The sequence below is a fragment of the Periophthalmus magnuspinnatus genome, chromosome 1 (assembly GCF_009829125.3).
Source record: "Periophthalmus magnuspinnatus isolate fPerMag1 chromosome 1, fPerMag1.2.pri, whole genome shotgun sequence".
NCBI lineage: Eukaryota > Metazoa > Chordata > Actinopteri > Gobiiformes > Gobiidae > Periophthalmus > Periophthalmus magnuspinnatus.
Window position 1 is genome coordinate 35,428,957 of NC_047126.1, and position 23,802 is coordinate 35,452,758.

At 45.1% G+C, this 23,802-nt stretch overlaps 1 protein-coding gene across 1 annotated transcript in view; it reads left to right on the forward strand.

Annotated features, from left to right (window-relative positions):
* The first annotated feature begins 934 nt into the window (after positions 1–934).
* LOC117370611 (potassium voltage-gated channel subfamily H member 1-like) overlaps positions 935–23,802 on the forward strand; it is a 59,193-nt gene continuing 36,325 nt past the window's right edge. The window contains exons 1-6 of the mRNA XM_033966084.1: positions 935–1,007; positions 2,481–2,604; positions 10,024–10,130; positions 11,207–11,335; positions 11,922–12,040; positions 16,656–17,048. Of these exons, the coding sequence (XP_033821975.1) occupies positions 935–1,007; positions 2,481–2,604; positions 10,024–10,130; positions 11,207–11,335; positions 11,922–12,040; positions 16,656–17,048 (945 nt within the window). The remainder of the gene's footprint in view (positions 1,008–2,480; positions 2,605–10,023; positions 10,131–11,206; positions 11,336–11,921; positions 12,041–16,655; positions 17,049–23,802) is intronic.

Here is a 23,802-nt window from a genome sequence, read left to right on the forward strand (position 1 = left end):
TGCTCACCTGCGGCTTCACTGATGTTGGTGCCAGCCTCATCCCCTCGTCCCAAATGTTTGGACATGAGCATGTTCTCATGAGAGGGTGGAGCTCTGGTCATCCTCTGATCGAAAGGCTGACGGTTTGAATCCCGCTCTCGACACACATGCCATCACAAACACCTTATCACACACATGACATCACACACTCGACATCACACACATGACATCACACACTCGACATCACACACGAGGCAGTTTATCTACAGAACAAGCCAAAAATACTTTTTTCTTTTTAAGACATTCAGCCCAGAGCCAAAAATGTGCAACACATGGTTCATTTGTTGTGTATATATACATGTATATTCTTTCTCTCTCACTCCCTCTTCTCTCCCTCTCTCTCCTGTCCTTTCTCTCTTTCCTTCCTTCCCTCTTATCTCTCCCTCCCTCTCTCTTTCTCTCTTCTCTCTCCCTCCTTCCCTCTCTGCTTCACCCTCTCTCTTCTCTCTTTCTCTCCCTCTTTCCCTCTCTCCTCTGCCTCCCTCTCTTCTCTCTCCCTCTTCTCTCTGTCACTCCCTCTTCTCCCTTTCTCTTTCTTCTCTCCCTCCCTCCTCCCTTTTCTCTCCCCCTCTCTCTCTCTTTTCTTCCTCTTCCTCTCACCCTTTTCTCTTTCTCTTCTCCTTCTCTCTCAGGTTTGTTCTAGAGCCTCGTGCCCCGCCCTCGCCCTCGTGCTGCTGCCATCTGCCAATCGGCTGCATCCAGCTGAGCTCGCGCTGCTGCGCTCGCGGACGCAGGTAGAGGCGCGCGCGGGGTCGGAGGAGTAGCAGCTCGTGCCGCTCGTGAGGGAGAGGATATGAGGATGAAGATGATGATGCAGACAGAGATGAAGAGGAGGAGGACGTTCAACATGATGTGAGGCTCGCGATCCCGGGCACAGCGCGCGTGCGGCGGCAGGATGGCGGGAGGACGGCGCGGGCTCGTGGCGCCGCAGAACACCTTTTTGGAGAACGTGGTGCGCAGGTCCAGCGGTGAGTGTCCGCGAGACGCTGGGTCTGTGCGCGCGCGTCTCTAAATGTGTGTGTGCCTCTGTCCGTGCGCACGAGTGCGTGGGCAGCGCGTGTTTGTGTGATGGAAGGGCTCGTGCGCCAGGAACCTGCACGTGTCACTGTCAAGACCCTGTTTATGTTTATGAGTTTACACCGGCCTGGTTCACACTGGGCCAGTCCTGGACCTGATCCAGATTTAGTCCTGGTTTAGACCAGGTTTAGTCCTGGTTTGGACCTGGTTTGGACCTGGTTTGGACCTGGTTTGGTTTAGTCGTGGTTTAGACCTGGATTAATCCTGGTTTAGTCCAGGTTTATCCTGGTTTAGACCTGGTTTAGTCTTGGTTTAGTCCTGGTTTAGTCCAGGTTTAGTCCAGCTTTATCCTGGTTTAGGCCTGGTTTAATCCTGGTTTAGACCTGGTTTATTCCAGGTTTAGTCCAGCTTTATCCTGGTTTAGACCTGGTTTAGTCCTGGTTTAGTCCTGGTTTAGTCCTGGTTTAGTCCAGCTTTATCCTGGTTTGGACCTGGTTTAGACCTGGTTTAGTCCTGGTTTAGACCTGGTTTAGTCTAGGTTTAGTCCAGCTTTATCCTGGTTTAGACCTGGTTTAGTCCTGGTTTAGCCCTGGTTTAGACCTGGTTTAGACCTGGTTTAGTCCAGGTTTAGTCCAGGTTTAGTCCAGGTTTATCCTGGTTTAGGCCTGGTTTAATCCTGGTTTGGACCTGGTTTAGACCTGGTTTAGTCCTGGTTTAGACCTGGTTTAGTCTAGGTTTAGTCCAGCTTTATCCTGGTTTAGACCTGGTTTAGTCCTGGTTTAGCCCTGGTTTAGACCTGGTTTAGACCTGGTTTAGTCCAGGTTTAGTCCAGGTTTATCCTGGTTTAGGCCTGGTTTAATCCTGGTTTGGACCTGGTTTAGACCTGGTTTAGTCCTGGTTTAGTCCAGGTTTAGTCCAGCTTTATCCTGGTTTAGGCCTGGTTTAATCCTGGTTTGGACCTGGTTTAGACCTGGTTTATCCTGTTTTAGTCCTGGTATGGACGTATTCTAACATTAGAAGGATTTATAGATATGAGCAGACTGACCACACACCTCTTCACGTCTCTAGTCCAGTTGTTTGTTTTGGCGTGACCACGCCCCCTTTATGTCTCTGGTCCAATCGTCTTTTAGCTCACAGATGAGGTGATGATAAGAGTTCGTAACAAAAACAAAATTATTTTCAATAATTGATCACAAACACACAGTGGTTTTATCCTGTGACCAGGACTAAACCAGGTCTAAACCAGGACTAAACCAGGACTAAACCAGGACTGAACCTGGAACAAACCTGGACCAAACCTGGAACAAACCTGGACCAAATCTGGACTAAACCTGGACTAAATTTAGACCAAACCTAGAATAAACCAGGCCTAAACCAGGTCTAAACCAGGTCTAAATCAGGTCTAAATCAGGTCTCTTTCCCAGATACAAACTTCGTCTTGGGAAACGCTCAGATCGTGGACTGGCCAATCGTCTACAGCAACGATGGATTCTGTAAACTGTCTGGATACCACAGGGCTGAGGTGATGCAGAAGAGCGCCACCTGCAGGTAATTCACTGCAACTGCATCCTCTGACACTCCGCTCCTCTGCCCCTCTCCTCTGCCCCTCTGCTCTGCCCTTCTGCCCCTCTGCTCTGCCCTTCTGCCCCTCTGCTCTGCCCTTCTCCTCTGCCCCTCTCCTCTGCTCCTCTGACCCAGTGGTCCTCTGACACAGATCTAACTCGTCTCAGTAAATGCATTCGTTTTCCACAGCTCTTTTATTGTTCCCTCGTGCGTATGAAGAAGTGACTAAGTGAGTGTGACGTCACCACAGCGTCCAGCTCCAGATGAAGCTCATCGAGGCTAGCAATTATAGCGGCTAATCTGAAGATGACTTTTATATTTGAAAATTCAAGGTGCACAACCACAGAGCCAATCAGGAGCGAGGTTACTGCCCCTTTGCCTCCTGCCATCTAGAAATGAGGCTCGATAGCTGTCAATCAAACCTATTGCTAACGTAAGCGGGAGCCACCTCGGGGAAAGAAGGCGCCTGATTTGTCTGTTATTAATGTTCATATCTTGATTTACAGACACAATAGTGAAATAAAAAACCCAGGATCATGTAGAGGGTTAATACGAACATTTAAGACCAAAATGATGAGTGACAGCAGCAGAGACAGAGAGAGGAGACACAGATTTTCAGTAGAACTTCACTCGACTCAAAACTGACTCTTTAAGCTTTAAGTCATGTTCTAATGCTGTTCCTCCTCAAAAACAGTCCTGGAGATGTTTGAGTAACATTTTATTAGTCCGCCTACATCTCCAAAGCTCCAAACGCTCTGTTCCACCTTATGATGTCATCAAGTGGTAGTTTAAAGTTAACATCTATTTTAGCCTCAGCTGAAGTGATTTACTTTTCAACACTAGAATAACCTGACGTTGTTGCTTTTTTTATTTTAAATATTTTTGCTGTATGTTTTGTTCAGTAGAGATTGTCAATAGAAAGTCTAATATCTCTACTGCACTGAGGAGTGAAGAAGTTTAAATGAGGCTAAAACAAGAGCTGCAACTTCAAACTTAAGGCACAAATGATTCTAGTGAAGGTGTATGGAGTGTGTTAAACATGTGTGAATGAAACAAAACACAACTCCAGGTCTGTTTATGACGAGGAAACAGAACACAGATGCATGTGGAGCCTTTAAAGTGCAAAACACTCTCAAAACTTGAACACCGCTTTGCAAATCGTCCTTCATTTATCAGAAGAACATTTTGAAGCAGCAAAGATGTAAAAACCTAGTAACATGTCCGTAGTGTTTGTGCTTTCGGTGAGGCATTATTTTAATTAAAAGCACTTCCCTGAGGACACAGATTTGGCCTGTTTGAGCAAAGCTTTTATTCATTTAAAAACAGGACAAGTCCACAAGGAGCAACTGTCCTGACGTTTACCTCTGGATGTGAAGTAATCTACAAGTGATGTAGTGTGTTATAATCATACACTGTATATATAAATAGACATCGCCACCGTGCTCGCCACCGCGCTCGCCACCGCGCTCGCCACCGCGCTCGCCACCGCGCTCGCCACCGCGCTCACCACCGCGCTCCAAACAGGAAGTGATCATGGACTCACTTCCAGCTCCATTGACTGGCTCCAATTCACTTTCTGTTTAAAACGTGTGTCTCCTCTCTCTGTAACTGCTGCCGTCAGACTTGTCATTTCGGTCTTAAATGTTCATATTAACCCTCTACATGATCCTGGGGTTTTTATTTCACTATTGTGTCTGTAAATCAAGATATGAACATTAACAACAGAGGCGCCTTCTTTTCCCGAGTGCCACGAGTGTAAACAACAGGTTTGATTGACAGTGTTGCTAAGCGCTCACTCCCTGCTAAACTAGCGGTGTGGGCGGGAAGGGGCGTTACCTTCTACAGCCTTGCTCCTGATTGGCTTGGAGTTGGTTGAGTGTTTGTCCATTGATCCAAAGGTTGGTGTTGCGATTCCAGCTCCCACAGATGAAGTGTCCTTGGGCAAAACACTTAACCCCCTCACCCCCTGTGTCTGTGTACACTGGTGTGTGTGTGTGTGTGAGTGAATGTGTGTGTAAAGAGCTTTGGGCCTTGAAGGTGGAAAAGTGATGTATAAAAATGTGACTCTTTACTATTGTCACTATGTTTTGCACTGGCTGGATATATATACTGGAGTGTCGTAACCAGCAAGACGGAGGGACCAAAACTGCACGACTCACGAAGGTTTAACAGTGTTTTATTCACAGAAATGTGCAATAAGTAATCAAAGTTCATTAATCCAATGAGGGTGCTTCACAGAGTAGTGCAACAGGTTAACACAGTTCATGGATCCACAGATGCTGGGAATGTGTGGGTGCGGGTCCGGGACCAGGGAGACACACGAGTGCAAAGACGAGGACATGAGACCATACGGGGGTAGGAGTGCAGGTGCAGGGGGTCCGGAGCTGGTTCTCGGGTGGAGGTCTGGAGAAGAGCAAATAATCCAAATGAGTCAAAATGTTCACAAAACACCAAGATACTAAGCCAAGCAGACATTCCAGCGCCGAGTGTCTGGTCCTGAGTCCTCTTATCCACAGCAGGTGGTGTTGATTGCGTAGATGGGCTGCAGGTGCACGTGGGAGGAGCCAGGACTCCGCCCAGCTCTGGAGACAGGCAGGTGAGGGAGGGGGAGCACAGCACAGGAGGACAGCAAACGGGGATCATGACATGGAGGTATATACTGGATATATATACTGGAGGTATATACTGGAGGTATATACTGGAGATATATACTGGAGGTATATACTGGAGGTATATACTGGAGATATATACTGGAGGTATATACTGGAGGTATATACTGGAGATATATACTGGATATATATACTGGAGGTATATACTGGAGGTATATACTGGAGGTATATACTGGAGGTATATACTGGAGGTATATACTGGGGATCAAACACACAAACTCCCTGAGCGCTCTCTTGACTGTAAACACTCATCACATCTATTAAAAAAATCAAATTACATCAGTCATTTCTGTCAAATTACTTTTAATAAGGGATTTTGTATAATTACATTGAAATGGACAAAGATCTTGTCCATAACCTGCCGAGTGTATTAACACTATTAGAAGAATATTTAGTTTAACTGTGGCAAAATATGAACTTTATTATGAGTATGAGTTTGTATGTGTGAGGCTCCTGCTATGGACTGGGTAAGAGAGTCCTACTGTGGTTTGGGAGAGTCCTACTGTGGTCTGGGAGAGTCCTACTGTGGTCTGGGAGAGTCCTACTGTGGTCTGGGAGAGTCCTACTGTGGTCTAAATGAGAGAAATCCTGCTGCTGTGGTCTGAAAGAGTCCTGCTCCTGTAACTTTGTCTGTAAAATATACAATTCAACAGTTGTTATTAGCATTTGTACTGCTCAAACTAGAAACAATATTTAATGACCAATATTTAATTATATGTTTTTAATAAATGACACCAGATACACATCCGACTGAGGATCTTAAATTTCACCTTTTTTCTTGTAGTGGCTGAACACAGTGTGAAAGAAGCAGACCTATAGGTTTATAGGTCTGCTTCTTTCACACTGGAGGAACTGAGACATGTACATCTTTATATAGTCTTTGTTAGACTTTAATCTGAACTTTATTTTAACACAATCTGAGGTTTTTTTTTAATATTTGTGTGACATGGATAAGCCGTAGCTGTGTTTTATTTGTGCCGTTAGTTTCATGTCTGTGATACAGCGAAAATTGTATCAACTTTGTCTGTAAAATATATAATTATAGTTTTAATTAGCATTTCTACTACTCAAAGTAAAAAAAAAATAATGGTTATTATTCTTAATAATTTCAAATTAATAATATAGTGCCACACAATAATCACAAACTAAGAATTTAAATGTCACCTTATTTTTCCCTTCTGTCCTTTTCACTTCTGCAGTAGTTCTACGCCTTATCCAAGTTGTTGGCCCCACCTGCTTCTAGCTTTGTCTTTATGTGCATCATCTGATCCAAATGATCTACTTTAAGATGATTTCTGGATGCTGTTTTGATGCGGTTCATCAAACTGAAGCCTCTTTCACAGTCTGCACTGGATGCTTGAAATGTAGCACAAATATCCACAAACTGGAGATCTTCTTTAACTCCTCAAATTTAAATGTGACTGCCACCATATCTGAGAATGCAGATATAGGGATATATATATACTGGAGATATATAAAGGGGATATATACTATATATATATATATATATATATATATATATATATATATATATATATATATATATATATATATATATATATATATATATATATATATATATAAAATCTCACCCTCCGCCGGTGGTCTCATCCCTTCTTTTTCCACGCTTGGGTCTTCTGTGGACCCATCTATGCTTTCCCTGCAGCATCTTACACCCTGCAGTTATGTGCTGGACTGTCTCAGGGGCCTCTTTGCACAGCCTACACCTTGGGTCTTGTCTGGTTGTGGTAGATCTGGGCCTCTATCGCTCTGGTGCTCAAGGCCTGCTCCTGTGCAGCCAGGATGACTGCCTATGTGGTGCTGTCCTTCAGTCCAGCTTTCTCAAGCCATTGTTAGGATTTGTTGATATCAGCCACTTCAGTTATGTTCCAGTGATACATCCTGTGCAGAGGCTTGTTCTTCCATGATGGTTCCTCCAGCACCTCTTCCTCTGCACTCCACGGTCTGAGTCAGGGGTGTTCATTACGTCGATCACGATCTACCAGTCGATCGCAAAGGCATTTTGAATAGATCACGTCCCGTCATCCATCCAGTCACATGACTAATATACAGGACAACCAGTCAGATTACACCTGACCCTAGGTCACATCATGGGCGCTGCACAAGCATGAACAAGCACGAGTTAACTTAACCCTATAGCGTCGGATCCTATCGTCGCCGATAGACTCGTGGTTGCTGACTTTCCAGCAGTGTAACTTCGCAACTAGTGCTCCCATGTAAATTCAAACGGCGTCTCAAAGCGGAGACATGGGGCTATCTAAATATTTTAAATCATTACAGTAATCTGCCTCTTTTGTCCCTTGAAAGTGACGAATGAGAGCGCAGGGGCTGCGGGGATTTTCCCAGTCATTTATTTGATGTGTAAAAGAAAATATACAGATGGATGTGTAAAATAGAAGTAGTTGTGTGAAAAAATTCAGTCAATTCTGATACTTCGTTTAACATGATTTTTATGGCTATAAAAAAAGACAAAACCAACATGATTAGCTCTGTTATCGCTTTCAAAGGAAAAATGCAATTTTACTCCTGTCTGTCAGAAGCTACTGTCCGAACTCTGCATCCCTCACTGATTCTATTCAGTGTCATCAGAGCAGTAATCATCATTCAAGTAATTATGAACATGTAGGAAGTTCAGTTGTGTTGTGCAGTATTATCTCATGATGTTGTGCAAAGTACATGAAAATGCACTGTACATGTAAGAATTCATAATACATTTACAAATAAATATATGTTTAACATTTTTGTATTAGGTGGTAGATCTTTCAGACATGATCATTATAAAAGTAGCTCACATACTGAAAAGGTCTGAGCACCCCTGGTCTGAGACATTCGCTGAGCAAGTCATCTGTTGGGGCCTTGTCCTTGATGTACTTATGAATCTTGGATGTTTGATCCTGGACTGTGGCTCTCACACTCACTAGTACTCGGCCTCCTTCCTTAGCCACTGTTGTTGATGATTTGGCTGAGGGGATTCAGTCCTATGCAGAACAGCAATGGGGACATTGCATCTCCTTGGTATATGGCACATTTGATGGTCACTTGTCCAAGTGGCTTGCCATTGGCCTCAAGGGTGGTTTTCCACAACCTCAGTGAGTTTGCACAGAAGACTCTTTGAGTCCTGTTGATGTTGTACAGCTCCATTCAGTGATCCATGTGTGAGCCATTGAGCTGTAGGCTTTCTTGTAATCAACCAGGCAGTGCACAGGTTGGTCTTACAGGTTCTGCAGTCTCGGGTTCGGTCGACCAGGAGCTGGTGTTTGGCTCCCCTGGTATCTTTGCCAATGCCCTTCTGTGCTCATGTATTGATCCATGTGCCCACTTATCTTAGCTGCAGTGATGCCTGACATGAGCTTCCATGTTGTGGAAGACGGGTTATTGGCTGATAGTTGGATGGGACTGTACCCTTTGAGGGATCCTTCTGGATCAGGATCGTATGCCCTTCGGTTTGCCATTCAGGGTGAGTTCCATCCGTTAGCAGCTTGTTCATTTGTGCTGTCAGCCACTCGTTGAGAGCAGTGAGCTTCTTTAGCCAGTAGGCGTGGATCATGTCAGGGCCTGGTGCGGTCCAGTTTTTCATACCTGAGACTCTTTCCTGGATGTTTGCCACTGTGATGGTGACTGGATTCTGTTCAAGGAGGTTTCTGTGGTCTTCTCTCAGAGCCACCAGCCACTGTGCATCGCTATTATGTGATGCCTCCTTCGCCCATATGCCTTTCCAGTACTGCTCAGTTTCCACCCTTGATGGGTCTGCTCTGGTGTTATTACCCTGCCATTGAGCGTACACGTTCGCCAGTTCTGTTGAGAACAGATGGTTTAGTCATCTGGCTTCATTATCTCGCGTGTACCTCTTCAGGTGGCTGGCCAAGGCTTAGAGCCTTTGTTTGGCAGTTTCCAATGCTTTAGGTATGGGCTTCTGGCTGTACTTGTACTTGTTTTTTCATTGCGCCTGTCTGAGCCTCTGCCAGGTGGCTCACTACTCTCCCCGCTGCCTTGATTTTAGCCTCTAACCATCGTTTCCATGGTGGGTATTGTTTCTCATGGCTCCCATGGTTGCACTTATAGCCAAGCATCTCTAGGATCACTGCTGCTGAAGTGTATATCAGCTCATTGGTTTCTGTGATGGCTGAGATAGGGATGCTGCATTCACATCTTCTAGGAGAATTTCAGATGGTACTTCACTTAGCCTCTGTAACTGTCGTCGGGGTCGCCTTGTGTTGATTCAGGACCATGATCTTATCTTTCAGGTCAGTTGCTGCCTTGCTCAGCATGATACTTATTGGGGCTTCGTACCCAATCTACTGTTGGGGAGTTGATGTTAATATATATAAATATATATTTATATAAAACAATATCACTGGTTTGCCTGTCATGTTCCATGTACTGATCCCTGGCTGTCAGATTATACCTGTGGAGTACACAGAGGCACATGAGTTTATGGAGCCAATCCAAGACACATGAGAAGGTTCAACATTTACACATCATTATGTATGGATATTTCTAATTTTTTGGATATTAAAACTCCCACTGATACTTTGCTGATGTTGTCAACATTCCCAGGGGGGCATGATGCTAGCTAAAAGCACTACTGTGTCTGAGGCTTTGTTAGACTTTAATCTGAATTTTATTTTAACACAATCTGAACATAAACGGACGTTTTTTTTAAATATTTGTGTGACATGGATAAGCCATAACTGTGTTTTATTTGTGTGTTTAGCTTCATGTACGGCGAGTTGACGGACAAAGAGACCGGAGAGAAGGTCAGGCAGACGTTTGAAAACTACGACATGAACTCCTTTGAGATCCTCATGTACAAGAAGAACAGTAAGTACTACTACTACTACTACTACTACTACTACTACTACTACTACTACTACTACTACTACTACTACTACTACTACTACTACTACTACTACTACTACTACTACTACTACTACTACTACTACTACTACTACTACTACTACTACTACTAATAATAATAATAATACTGTGAATACTACTTCTACTACTACTGTTACTTCTACTGCTACTACTGAGAATACTACAGTGAGTACTACTGCAAGACTACTGCAATACTACTGTGAATACTACTACTGTTACTGCTACAACTACTGCTGTAATTACTACTATAACCACTACTGCTACTACTGCTTCTACTTTTCTTTTTACGTCCAGAACTACTCATACCTCTGGTACTCTGGAGTGATGTGTGTTTGAATGGCCACACTCTCTCACACTCTCTCTCTACAGGGGGCGCTATTTAGGGCTCACACATGTTTAGTGCAGTTTGAATGTCAGGTTGGTGAAAATATAGTGCAGGCAAAATTTCCCACCATGCACCTTGAAAAGTAGTGTCTAGCGCTAGTCACCAGGGGTCAATATAGACCACAATGCACTGGGAGAGTCATAAAAACAAAGATAGGTGTTTAACTGGACACAACACGACTGAATGAAGCTCTGGTCTTTCTCACTGTGGATCTGATTATGAATAAAACACTGCAATAAAGTGTTATGGTGTAAAGGTGCTAGCGTTAGCTGCTTTAGCTCGAGCTGTTAAAACACAGTGAAATTAAAATATTTAAATTTGAGTAGCGTTGACTCGTTTAGATGTATGCTAGCGTTAGCCACTTTGGATCAACCTGTTAACAGAGCGATCATAAAACGTTATGGTGTTAAGATTTTAGTGTTGGCCTGTAGCTGGAGCTGTTAACAGAGCGATCATGAAGCGTTATGGCGTAAAAGGTGCTAGCGTTAGCCTTCAGCAGAGCAATCATTTCCACACGTCAGACACAAGTTGAACACTGTAGTCCGTTTATGTCAGATCCAGTTTGACATAAACGTGTGAGATTATGATATTTTGTCTTGTCTCAGATATAGTTCTACTTTCTGTTTCCACGTAGGACTTCCTGTTTGGTTCTTCGTGAAAATCGCTCCCATCAGAAACGAACAGGACAAAGTGGTTCTGTTTCTCTGCACCTTCAGTGACATCACAGCCTTCAAGCAGCCAATCGAGGACGAGGCTACAAAAAGTGAGTTCTAATACAACTTCTTTTAAATGTGCTATAGAAATATGGCTTGATTCCACTTTACTACTACTAGTACTACTACTACTACTGCAGATGCTACTAGTACTATTACTGTGCCAGCTCAGAGGCAGCTCCCCACGGGCAATGCCAGAGAAATAGAGCGTCTAGCCCCTCTCCATAGGCTGAGCTGTATGTGGGGGTGTGGCTCAACCTCCTGCACAAGCTCAGGCTCCTCCGCCCAGAGAGATAAAGTTCCACGGCCAGGCACCGTGTCTGTGGGACCCTGCCTTGGATCGCTGTCTGATCCATAATGCACCTGTGCCCTGTGGACCCCGCTGTGGGAGGTGAACCCACCCTCATTTCTGTCCTGTGAATGGGACTTTTTAGTATCAATACCTGCGAAAAATGTGGATCCAGTATCATTACTAGTTTTAGTATTGATTAGTATCTGATTTTCAATACTTTTGTCAACTCCAAGTAGAAGTAATAGTACTTTTGGTATATTCTCAGGTTACAGTGTAGTAGTAGTAGTGTTAGTAGTAGTAGTAGTAGTAGTAGTAGCAATAGTATTTTCCTCACCTATTCTCAGGTTGGGGTAAATTTGCTCGTCTGACTCGTGCTCTGACCAGCAGCAGAGGAGTCCTGCAGCAGCTCGCCCCTGCTGTGCACAAAGGAGAGAATGTGCACAAACACTCCAGACTCGCAGAGGTGACGTTCAAAACACACACTATGCTTGAGTCTTTATGGTTCTCATCTGTGGATCATTTTGTTATAATTCACACATTTTAAATCACAATATTCATCTAAAACCACTTAATAAAAGAAACAAGTCCAGTGACTTACGGGTTAGAAAACTGCCCAATGCGGTGTCCAATGGGAGCTGACGTCACCGTAAACATCATCACAACAAAGAGTCACTTGCTGTTGGCGCCCCCTATGGACAGCTGCATATCACACTAGAGCAGCAAAATTTTTTCATTCGTACCAAAATAACTACGCGATGCTGCCAAATCCTACGCGTATCACCGATTAAGAAAATAAAACTGCAGAAGGAAGTGGGCACGTCACAGTGGGCACGTCACAGTGGGCACGTCACAGTGGGCACGTCACAGTGGGCACGTCACAGTGGGCACGTCACAGTGGGCACGTCACAGTGGGCGCGTCACAGCGGGTGTGTCACAGCGGGTGTGTCACAGTGGGCTTGTACGTCACAGTGTACCTCATCAGTTTTGCAGAAAATGAGTCTTGAATTAATGTGGCAGATGTAACGTATATGGGTGCATGGCGAACGGTGGGAATGTACAGGCGAACGGCGGGATGTACAGGCACAAAGCGAACAGCGGGATGAACGGGCGATTACTCAACTGATTGAAAAAATAATAGCTTAGTTAATAATGAAAATAATGGTTAATTAGGACTATACCACGACTACTGGGCTACTGTGTACTCTGTGTACTCTCTACACAGGGAATACACAGAGTATACAGAGAATACACAAAGTGTGCAGACAGAGTACACAGAGAGTACACACAGTAAACTTAGAGTACACTTAAAGCAAACAGCTCTAAGTGTATTTACTTACTTACTGTCTCTGGTCTGTGCTGAATATTTAATGTACAAACTACTCAGTCAGTCAGGAGAAGAGGAGAGCAGGAAGGAAGGAAAGAAGAGAGACAGAGAGAAGAGAGACAGAGAAGAGAGAGAGAAAAAAGACAAAGAGACAGAGAAGAGAGAAAGAGGAGAGAAGGGAGAGAGAGGAGAGAGTGGGAAGAGAGACAGAGAGGAGAGAGAAGAGGGAGAGAAAAAAGAAAAAAAGGAGAGAGGGGGAGAAAGAGAAGAGGGAGGGAGAGAGAGAAAAAAAAGAGAAGAGAGGGAGTGAGAGAAAGAGAGAAGAAAGAGAGAGTAAAGAGATGAGTCTTTCCCAGTCCCAGGTCCAAACAGTGTCAGGAACATCACTATAAACCAGAGCCACAGGAGACATACAACACAAATATGTCAAACTCAAGAGCAGGTTCAACACCAGGACTACACCTGGATTAGACCAGGACTACACTTGGATTAGACCAGGACTACACCTGGATTAGACCAGGACTACACCTGGATTAGACCAGGACTACACCTGGATTAGACCAGGACTACACCTGGATTAGACCAGGACTACACCTGGATTAGACCAGGACTACACCTGGATTAGACCAGGACTACACCTGGACTAGACCAGGACTACACCTGGATTAGACCAGGACTACACCTGGATTAGACCAGGACTACACCTGGATTAGACCAGGACTACACTTGGATTAGACCAGGACTACACCTGGATTAGACCAGGACTACACCTGGATTAGACCAGGACTACACCTGGATTAGACCAGGACTACACCTGGATTAGACCAGGACTACACCTGGATTAGACCAGGACTACACCTGGACTAGACCAGGACTACACCTGGACTAGACCAGGACTACATCTGGATTAGACCAGGACTACACCTGGATTAGACCAGGACTACACCTGGATTAGACCAGGACTACACCTGGATTAGACCAGGACTACACCTGGACTAGACCAGGACTACACCTGGATTAGACCAGGACTACACCTGGATTAGACCAGGACTACACCTGGATTAGACCAGGACTACACTTGGATTAGACCAGGACTACACCTGGATTAGACCAGGACTACACCTGGATTAGACCAGGACTACACCTGGATTAGACCAGGACTACACCTGGACTAGACCAGGACTACACCTGGACTAGACCAGGACTACATCTGGATTAGACCAGGACTACACCTGGATTAGACCAGGACTACACCTGGACTAGACCAGGACTACATCTGGATTAGACCAGGACTACACCTGGATTAGACCAGAACTACACCTGGATTAGACCAGGACTACACTTGGATTAGACCAGGACTACACCTGGATTAGACCAGAACTACACCTGGACTAGACCAGGACTACACCTGGACTAGACCAGGACTACACCTGGACTAGACCAGGACTACACCTGGATTAGACCAGGACTACACCTGGATTAGACCAGAACTACACCTGGATTAGACCAGAACTACACCTGGATTAGACCAGGACTACACTTGGACTAGACCAGGACTACACCTGGACTAGACCAGGACTACACCTGGATTAGACCAGAACTACACCTGGACTAGACCAGGACTACACCTGGATTAGACCAGAACTACACCTGGACTAGACCAGGACTACACCTGGACTAGACCAGGACTACACCTGGATTAGACCAGGACTACACTTGGATTAGACCAGGACTACACCTGGATTAGACCAGGACCACACTTGGATTAGACCAGGACTACACCTGGATTAGACCAGGACTACACCTGGATTAGACCAGGACTACACCTGGATTAGACCAGGACTGCACCTGGACTAGACCAGGACTACACCTGGATTAGACCAGGACTACACTTGGATTAGACCAGGACTACACCTGGATTAGACCAGGACTACACCTGGATTAGACCAGGACTACACCTGGACTAGACCAGGACTACACCTGGACTAGACCAGGACTACACCTGGATTAGACCAGGACTACACCTGGATTAGACCAGGACTACACCTGGATTAGACCAGGACTACACCTGGACTAGACCAGGACTACATCTGGATTAGACCAGGACTACACCTGGATTAGACCAGAACTACACCTGGATTAGACCAGGACTACACTTGGATTAGACCAGGACTACACCTGGATTAGACCAGAACTACACCTGGACTAGACCAGGACTACACCTGGACTAGACCAGGACTACACCTGGACTAGACCAGGACTACACCTGGATTAGACCAGGACTACACCTGGATTAGACCAGAACTACACCTGGATTAGACCAGAACTACACCTGGATTAGACCAGGACTACACTTGGACTAGACCAGGACTACACCTGGATTAGACCAGAACTACACCTGGATTAGACCAGAACTACACTTGGACTAGACCAGGACTACACCTGGATTAGACCAGAACTACACCTGGACTAGACCAGGACTACACCTGGATTAGACCAGAACTACACCTGGACTAGACCAGGACTACACCTGGACTAGACCAGGACTACACCTGGACTAGACCAGGACTACACCTGGATTAGACCAGGACTACACCTGGATTAGACCAGAACTACACCTGGATTAGACCAGGACTACACCTGGATTAGACCAGGACTACACTTGGATTAGACCAGGACTACACCTGGATTAGAACAGGACTACACCTGGACTAGACCAGGACTACACCTGGATTAGACCAGGACTACACCTGGATTAGACCAGGACTACACCTGGATTAGACCAGGACTACACCTGGATTAGACCAGGACTACACCTGGATTAGACCAGGACTACACCTGGATTAGACCAGGACTACACCTGGATTAGACCAGGACTACACCTGGATTAGACCAGGCCCATATTATACAGCAGCACAACGTCCTCCTTCTGGCCATATTAGGATTATGCACTAATGCACAGAGGAGCTGAGACGTTTAAACAAGGCTAAAACAATAGCTGTGTTTTCAAAGTTAGACACATCCCGGGCTGAAACTGTCCAAATAAATCCAGTTAAGGTGTGTGGAGTTTAAAAACATAGTGGAACACTTCCTGCATCATCACATGCCTAAATCTGCAGGGTTGTGTGTGTTAGGGCCCATATTACACTATTCTCTGAACTGTTCTAATGTTGTTTTCTTGTCACAAACAGACCTGGAGTTGTGTTTTGTTTGATTCACACATGCTTAACCCACAAACTCTGCATATTAAGTTCTTCTCTCAAACTGAAAACTGCACCACACTTGCACCTTGTGATGTCATCATGTGGTAATACAGAAAATGCTCCACAGTGTTTTTAAACTCCACACACCTTCACTAGAATCATTTGGATCATTTCAGATTTGGAATGGCCAATCTCTACTGAACTAAATGTAAAAGGAGCTGTTAACTTGAAAACTACCACTTCATGACATCATAAGTTGGAACAGAGCATTTTGAGCTTTGCAGATGTTACAGACTAATAATAAAGTGTTACTCAAGAGTGAATGAAACAAAACACAACTCCAGTATGTTTTGAGGAGGATATAACAGTATATTAATCTATATATATATTAATATTAAAGCCGAAACAATTTACACAACAAGCAGATCCTCCGCTCGAAAAATTCCACAATGAATCTTTAATTTATTTATTTATTTATATATTTATTTGACAGGGACAATGCAATCACACATAGTTACAAAATGAATTCTTGGACCTTTTCTTATATGTAGGTTCTTCAGCTGGGCTCTGACATCCTGCCTCAGTACAAACAGGAGACCCCAAAAACCCCTCCTCACATCATCCTACACTACTGCCTCTTCAAGACCACATGGGACTGGGTCATCCTCATCCTCACCTTCTACACGGCCATCATGGTCCCGTACAACGTGTCCTTCAAGACCAAGCAGAACAACGTGACCTGGCTGGTGGTGGACAGCGTGGTTGACGTCATCTTCCTGGTGGACATAGTTCTGAACTTCCACACCACATTCGTCGGTCCGGCCGGAGAGGTTATCTCCGACCCCAAGCTGATCCGGATGAACTACGTGAAGACGTGGTTTGTGATCGACCTGTTGTCCTGTCTGCCCTATGACGTCATCAATGCCTTTGAGAATGTGGACGAGGTGAGAGAGGAACTGGGGCTAAAATGGGGCTAAAACAGGGCTGAAACTGGGCTAAAACAGGGCTGAAACAGGATTAAACCGGGGCAAAGACCGGGACTAAGACCGGGACTAAGACCGGGACTAAGACCGGGACTAAGACCGGGACTAAGACCGGGACTAAGACCGGGACTAAGACCGGGACTAAGACCGGGACTAAGACCGGGACTAAGACAGTGGTAAAACAGAACTAAAAGAGGGCTAAAGCAGGGCTAAAACTGGATTTAAACAGGACTCAACCAGGATTTGAAACAGGACTCAACCAGGATTAAAACAGGATTAAGACAGGACTAAACCAGGATTAAAACAGGGCTAAAACAGGACTAAACTAATACGAGACCAGAGGTGAACCAGGACTAAGAGTGGGATAAAACTCTAAACTTTTCTGATCGGTGTGGAATGTGCATGTCCTCCCTGTATTTCTGCAGAGTGGTTATCCTGGCTCCTCTCATTGAGGAGGTTTTGGGTTTGACTTCTGATCTCTGAGTTTGCATGCTCTCCCTGTGTTTCTGTGGCAGAGCTGTTATCCTGTTTTCACCATAAACATAGAAGTGGTAAAGGCCGTATTTGATGCTAATGCTTTCATCCACTTAGCAACTCGGCTAGTCTGGGAAGATTTTGGTACACCGGAGTCCCCTGTTTATTTCCCTATAGCCATTAGCATTAGACTGCCAAAATAGTAAATTATGAATAGTCCAGAGGATATCAGATATCATTTAGGTCAGAGCCTTGTTTATAGTCACTGTTGAGTGTGTAAACCCTTTTCTGTTGTATGTAATAATTGGTGTGTAAACATGTGTGAGCTAACGGCTAACCCACTTTCAGATGAGATTTGTGAACTTTTGTGGTTCTGGTGAACACCTGACACTAACCCTGGTCTTTTACATGTGATCGTGAGGAGAGCAGATAAAAGACAGCATTGCAAACTGCCTGCCCCCTGCCAAACCAGTGGTGTGGGCAGGAAGGGGCGTTACCTTCCAAAGCGTTGCTCCTGATTGGCTCTTTGGTTGCTATATGAGTTTGCGTCTATGAATGTCTAACCCTTCAAGTTTAAGGTTCACTCTAAAACTGAGGGATGAAAAATTGAAGTGAAGAAAAATATGAGAGACTCAGAGTCCACCACAGTCCCGCCCCTTCGCCCCATCTTCATTGTTCAAGGCTCTTCAGGAACAGTGCAGAAGAGTGAGGACCCAACAGGAGGGAGGCTAAGACCTGGGCTTGAGTCCTGGTCCTGGACCTACTGGAAACACACCATAAGAACCACGGCTACGCTAATTGCCAGCACCACAGCTGTCCAGACTTTAGCCTGTGCAAAGACCCATGCACTCATCCGAGCTCCTCATGGCCCGCAAACAACCGCTTGCCCAGTACTGCCTTCTGGGTCCGGCCCCCAATGGGCTTTCTCCACAGAGGTGTCCCTGGACCAGGAGTAGAGTGACTACAGCTCTGCTCCAGATGATGAGCTACACAGTCCCAGAGGACCCGGTGCCACCTGCTCCTCAGACTCCTAAATAAGATAACGCTCTCTGCCTGCTCACATCCCTCCAGACTTTGGTCTGAAGAAGGACCCCAGGACCCGCCTGTCCGAGCTGAAGTCGATCTGCAGAGAGAAGCCCCCCGTGTACTGCATGGTGAGTGGGAAACTGGTGAGGGCAGCTGGGTATTCACTATGGATGTGTCGAGCTGGGTGTTCCCTATGGAGGTGTTCACTATGAAGGTGTCCCTGGATCAGTACACCGCCTCTGCATCTGGTCGCTCAAAGAGGCCAAGCACGTCCTCATGATTAGCTTCACAGTCCCTGCTCAAGAAGAAACCTGCCCAAAAGAGTCCAGCAGAATCCACTTCACAGGAACTTCTACTTTACTTCTATGGGGTATTAAAGAGGAGGTATTTACTTCTATGGGGTATTAAAGAGGAGGTATTTACTTCTATGGGGTATTAAAGAGGAGGTATTTACTTCTATGGGGTATTAAAGAGGAGGTATTTACTTCTATGGGGTATTAAAGAGGAGGTATTTACTTCTATGGGGTATTAAAGAGGAGGTATTTACTTCTATGGGGTATTAACTGTAACACATAACGTATTTACATCTCCATATTTCCTTTATTGTTTTGAAAATGCTATATTTGACGGAAACGATGTATTAACATGTTTTATATGTTTCACTTTTGTTTTTGACGCCCTGAGTCTCCCCTCCCTTTGCTATCTGTGGATTTTATTAGAAAAGTTACATACTGTAGCTTTAAGGTTATGTGCGTTTACTCTGTAGTATCAGCGGCCTACATTTGTGTGAACACTTTAGCTTATCCTGTGGGTTGGACTGTTGATCTGTGTGAGTGGAGTGTGATACTGTGGCAGAGTGGTTAGCCCGGGAGTCCAATTGAAATGCAGAGGAGCGGCTTTAATCTGCTGAGTGCCTGTTTTTACTATGGTGGCCCTGAAGGTCGAACAGCACATTGTAAAGAGGAGAGATGAGATGGAGGTGTCGTGTGCTCAATCAGTCTCCGTTCCTGATTTTTATCGTCCTTAAACGTGAAAAACTAACTAGTTAATTTTAAACCGTTTGGTCCAAAGTTCCTCCTCGCTGACTTTATGCATTCAGAACATCCTAGTTATTCACCACTGTGAAGAAGCTGGCCCGAGTGATCAAAATAGGAGGCAGACTCAAAAGAAGTCCCATTAAACACATTTATTACCCGTGCAGTGGTACACCGTGGATAAACAAAAATATTACATATGTACAAAAATTAACGGTGCTCAACAAAAAACTAAGCAACCAAACTTAAGCAACTGAAACAAAAGCCACGTGTACTCTGGCTACACAGGTGTTCTCCATCTGGCTAATTGGCCAGACTAATATACTTCCCTGTACTGGAAGCCCCTCCCCCGGTCTACTCCATTCCTTGTCCAGGGGCGGTGGGAGTATCATAAACACTATATTGCATAAAAACAGCTCTCGGGCCCAAGTCCTTTACCAAAAGTGTTTAACTAAACACAATATAAACACTTAATTCCAGAAATGAAAATATACAAAACATTAACACAAAGAAATAAACAAACTTAAGCCAGTTTTTCCCCCTCCACATGGTCCGGCCCACGACCCCACTCTAGCCTATAAAATGGCCGACATAGGGCACGCCCCCTCTTTGTCTGGACCATGTGGAGATACAGGTAAGATGATTGACTGAACTGAATAGACGCATTTAACTAAATAAAATATATTTAACTAACAAATGTGTGGTGCTTTAAACTGATAAACAAAACAAACCCGGGATAGTTATATTTTGTTGGGTATTGAAGTTATTGAAAATGAACAAAGATGTGCAAACCAAATCATAATACTATTAAAAAGGGACAAAGGCCCACTTTGTCACACCCCCCCCCCCATAAGCCCGTTACTCGTCAGAGTCACGGGACAGAAAATCAGCAACAACATTTTTATGCCCTGGTTTGTACTGGACCTTAAAACAAAATGGCTGCAGAGACAAATACCATCGAGTAATACGAGCATTAGTGTCCTTCATATTATGAATCCATTGCAATGCACGATGGTCAGTTTCTAAAACAAAGTCTTTACCGATAAGATAGTATCTCAGAGTGTCCAAAGCCCATTTAATGGCGAGAGCCTCCTTCTCAATAGTTGAATACTTTTTCTCTCTTGGAAAAAGTTTCCGGCTGATATACTGAACTGGAAGTTGGTTACCCTCCTCCCCTTGCAGCAACACCGCCCCCAGCCCCACACCTGAAGCATCAGTCTGTACAGTAAAGGGCAGTTCAAAGTCTGGACACTGCAAAACGGGTTGTTGACACAAGCAGTCTTTCAAGTCATTAAAAGCACGTACAGTCTCTGGAGTCCATTTAACCTGTACTGGGCTATTTTTACAAGTCATGTCAGATAAAGGGGCGGACCTAGTTGCAAAGTCTGGGATCAGGCGTCGGTACCATCCCACTAAACCCAAGAAGGATCTCAGCCTTCTCTTGGTGTTAGGCAATGGGGTAGCAGAAATTGCTTCAACTTTACTGACCTGAGGATGAATACCCCCAGCTCCGATCACATAGCCCAAGTACTGCACCTCAGGCTTGGCGATGTGGCACTTCTGGGCGTTGATAACAAGACCTGCCTCTTGGATCCGCCTGAAAACATCAGACAGATGGCGTAGGTGCTCCTCCCAGGACTGGCTGAAGATGACGATGTCATCAATGTAAGCAGCAGCGTAGTCCTCAGCTCCTCTTAGCACCTCGTCAACGAGCCGTTGGAATGTGGCCGGCGCTCCGTGTAGACCAAAGGGCATCATTCGGAACCTGAAGAGGCCGCTGGGCACCCGGAAGGTCGTCAGATCTCTTGAGGCTTTGTCCAGGGGCACTTGCCAATACCCCTTGCAGAGGTCTAAGGTTGTCAAATAACTTGCATGACCCAGCCGCTCGATCAGTTCATCTACCCTTGGCATTGGGTAGGGGTCAAATGCAGACACCGCATTCAATTTAGAAAAGTTCACACAGAATCTGAGCCTTGGATCTTCCTTTTTGGGAACCAAGACTACCGGGCTGCACCACTCACTGCGCGATGGTTCAATAATTCCCATCTCCAGCATGTCCGCTACTTCTGTCTTTAACTGTGGGATAAGCTTAGCTGGAATGCGACAGGTAGTGTCTCTAATGGGCTGCTGTTCTGGTGAGCGTAGGCGGATCTGGTGCTGGATGAGGTGAGTGTATCCAGGTTTCACACTAAAAAGTTCATTTGTCATGTAAATTTGAAGGTTCTGTTGCTGCTCAGCACTCAGATGACTTACATCAGGGAACACTGGTGCCTCTGCTGGTGAAGGGAAGTACTGCTCCTGGACCTCCTCCTCATCTGTGACTGCACGTGCCATTAAAGAGAGCTGGTCTGACCGGTCCACCCACTCCTTAAGTAGATTAACATGAAATATTTGAGCCTTCTTACGACGTTCCGGCATAAACAGTTCATAGGTGACTGGACCAGTTTTTTTCCGGATCTCATATGGGCCTTGCCATTTAGCTAAAAGACCACTCTCGGATGTTGGCAATAAAAGCAAGACTTTTTGGCCCACCTGGAATGCTCTTCTTCTGGAGACCTTGTCATAACTGTGTTTTTGTCTCTCTTGTGCTTGTGTCAAGTTGTCACAAGCAAGCTCTTTGAACTGCTCCAATCTATCTCTCATTTTCAGTACATATGAAAGTTCATTACATCCCTGCTCTGGCGTTGGCCCCTCCCAGGCTTCTTTTAGGACATCCAAGGGCCCTCGAACAGAATGTCCATAGAGAAGCTGAAATGGTGAAAATCCAGTAGATGTTTGAGGGACTTCTCGGTAAGCAAACAATAGGAACGGCAGCCACTGGTTCCAATCTGCTCCCGACTCAGCCACAAACTTTCTCAGCATAGATTTGAGAGTCTTATTGAAGCGCTCAACAAGCCCATCAGTCTGTGGATGGTATGGACTTGTCTTTATGCCTTGAATTCCCAGGAGGTTGTAGACTTGTTTCAGCAATGTAGAAGTGAAGTTGGTGCCTTGGTCGGTGATGATCTCTCTGGGGATGCCCACTCTGGAGAAGAGCTGAATGAGGCAGGTGACGATCTGGCGTGCTTTGATCTTCCTCAGTGGAAATGCCTCCGGATACCTAGTGGCATAATCCAACACCACTAGGATATACCGATGTCCAGCACTGCTCCGCTCCAGTGGGCCGACAATGTCCATGGCAATACGCGAAAAAGGGGTGTCAATGATGGGCATGCTAATAAGGGGCGCCCTATCTCCCTTTTTGTTTGGGGCTGTTAACTGACACTCTGGGCATGACTGACAGTACTTTACAGTGTCTGCATACTGCCGGGGCCAATAAAACCTAGGCACCATTCTAGAAAATGTTTTAGCTTGGCCTAAATGTCCTGCCCATGGAACTGAATGACTAAGATTAAGGATAGTGGGTCTCAATGATTGTGGGACTACTAATTGGTCACCCACCTCACTTCGTCTGTATAGTCTTTCACCCTTAATAACAAAAACTTCACTCCCTCGCGTTGTCACTTTTGTCGTGTCTGACACACATTTACTGAACAAATTAGCTAGCGTTGGATCTTGTTTTTGTAATTTTGCCACGTCACTACAGATGGAAAACAAGTCTGCCTCAATTGGTGTTTCTATATTTTCCTGCACTTTAGTCCCTTTGACTTTTTCTTGCCTCTTTTGTCTCTTACTCTTCTTGATTTTGCCATTATTAGTATTTGACATGTCTAAATTAGCGAAAGGTAAGTCCTCCCATCCTGTTCTCTGACTACTTACTTTCTGATGAGTTTGTGATCTAGTAACTGCCATTAAACTAGCATTTACCTTGGCTACGTTAGATTGATTGGCTATTAGCTCAGGAAGGACCGGAACATCCAGGCCTAATACAACTTGGTAAGGCAGCTGTTCTAGCACGCCTACAGCAAGTGTAAAAGACTGGCTTTCCACTTGAACACTTATTTCTGCAAGGGGATAGCGTACCCTGTCACCATGGATACACACAATATCTACGGTCCCTCCACAAAAAATTACATCCTTAGGCAAACTGTCCTGTCTGACCAGAGTACGATCACTTCCTGAATCTAATAAGGCAATACAAGGTTTGTCATCTATCACCACCCCCATAGTGAGCTCCTCCTGATGACCCTCCCGACTGTCTACATTAGCAGGTAAGGTGGATACACTACACATGTAGTTTT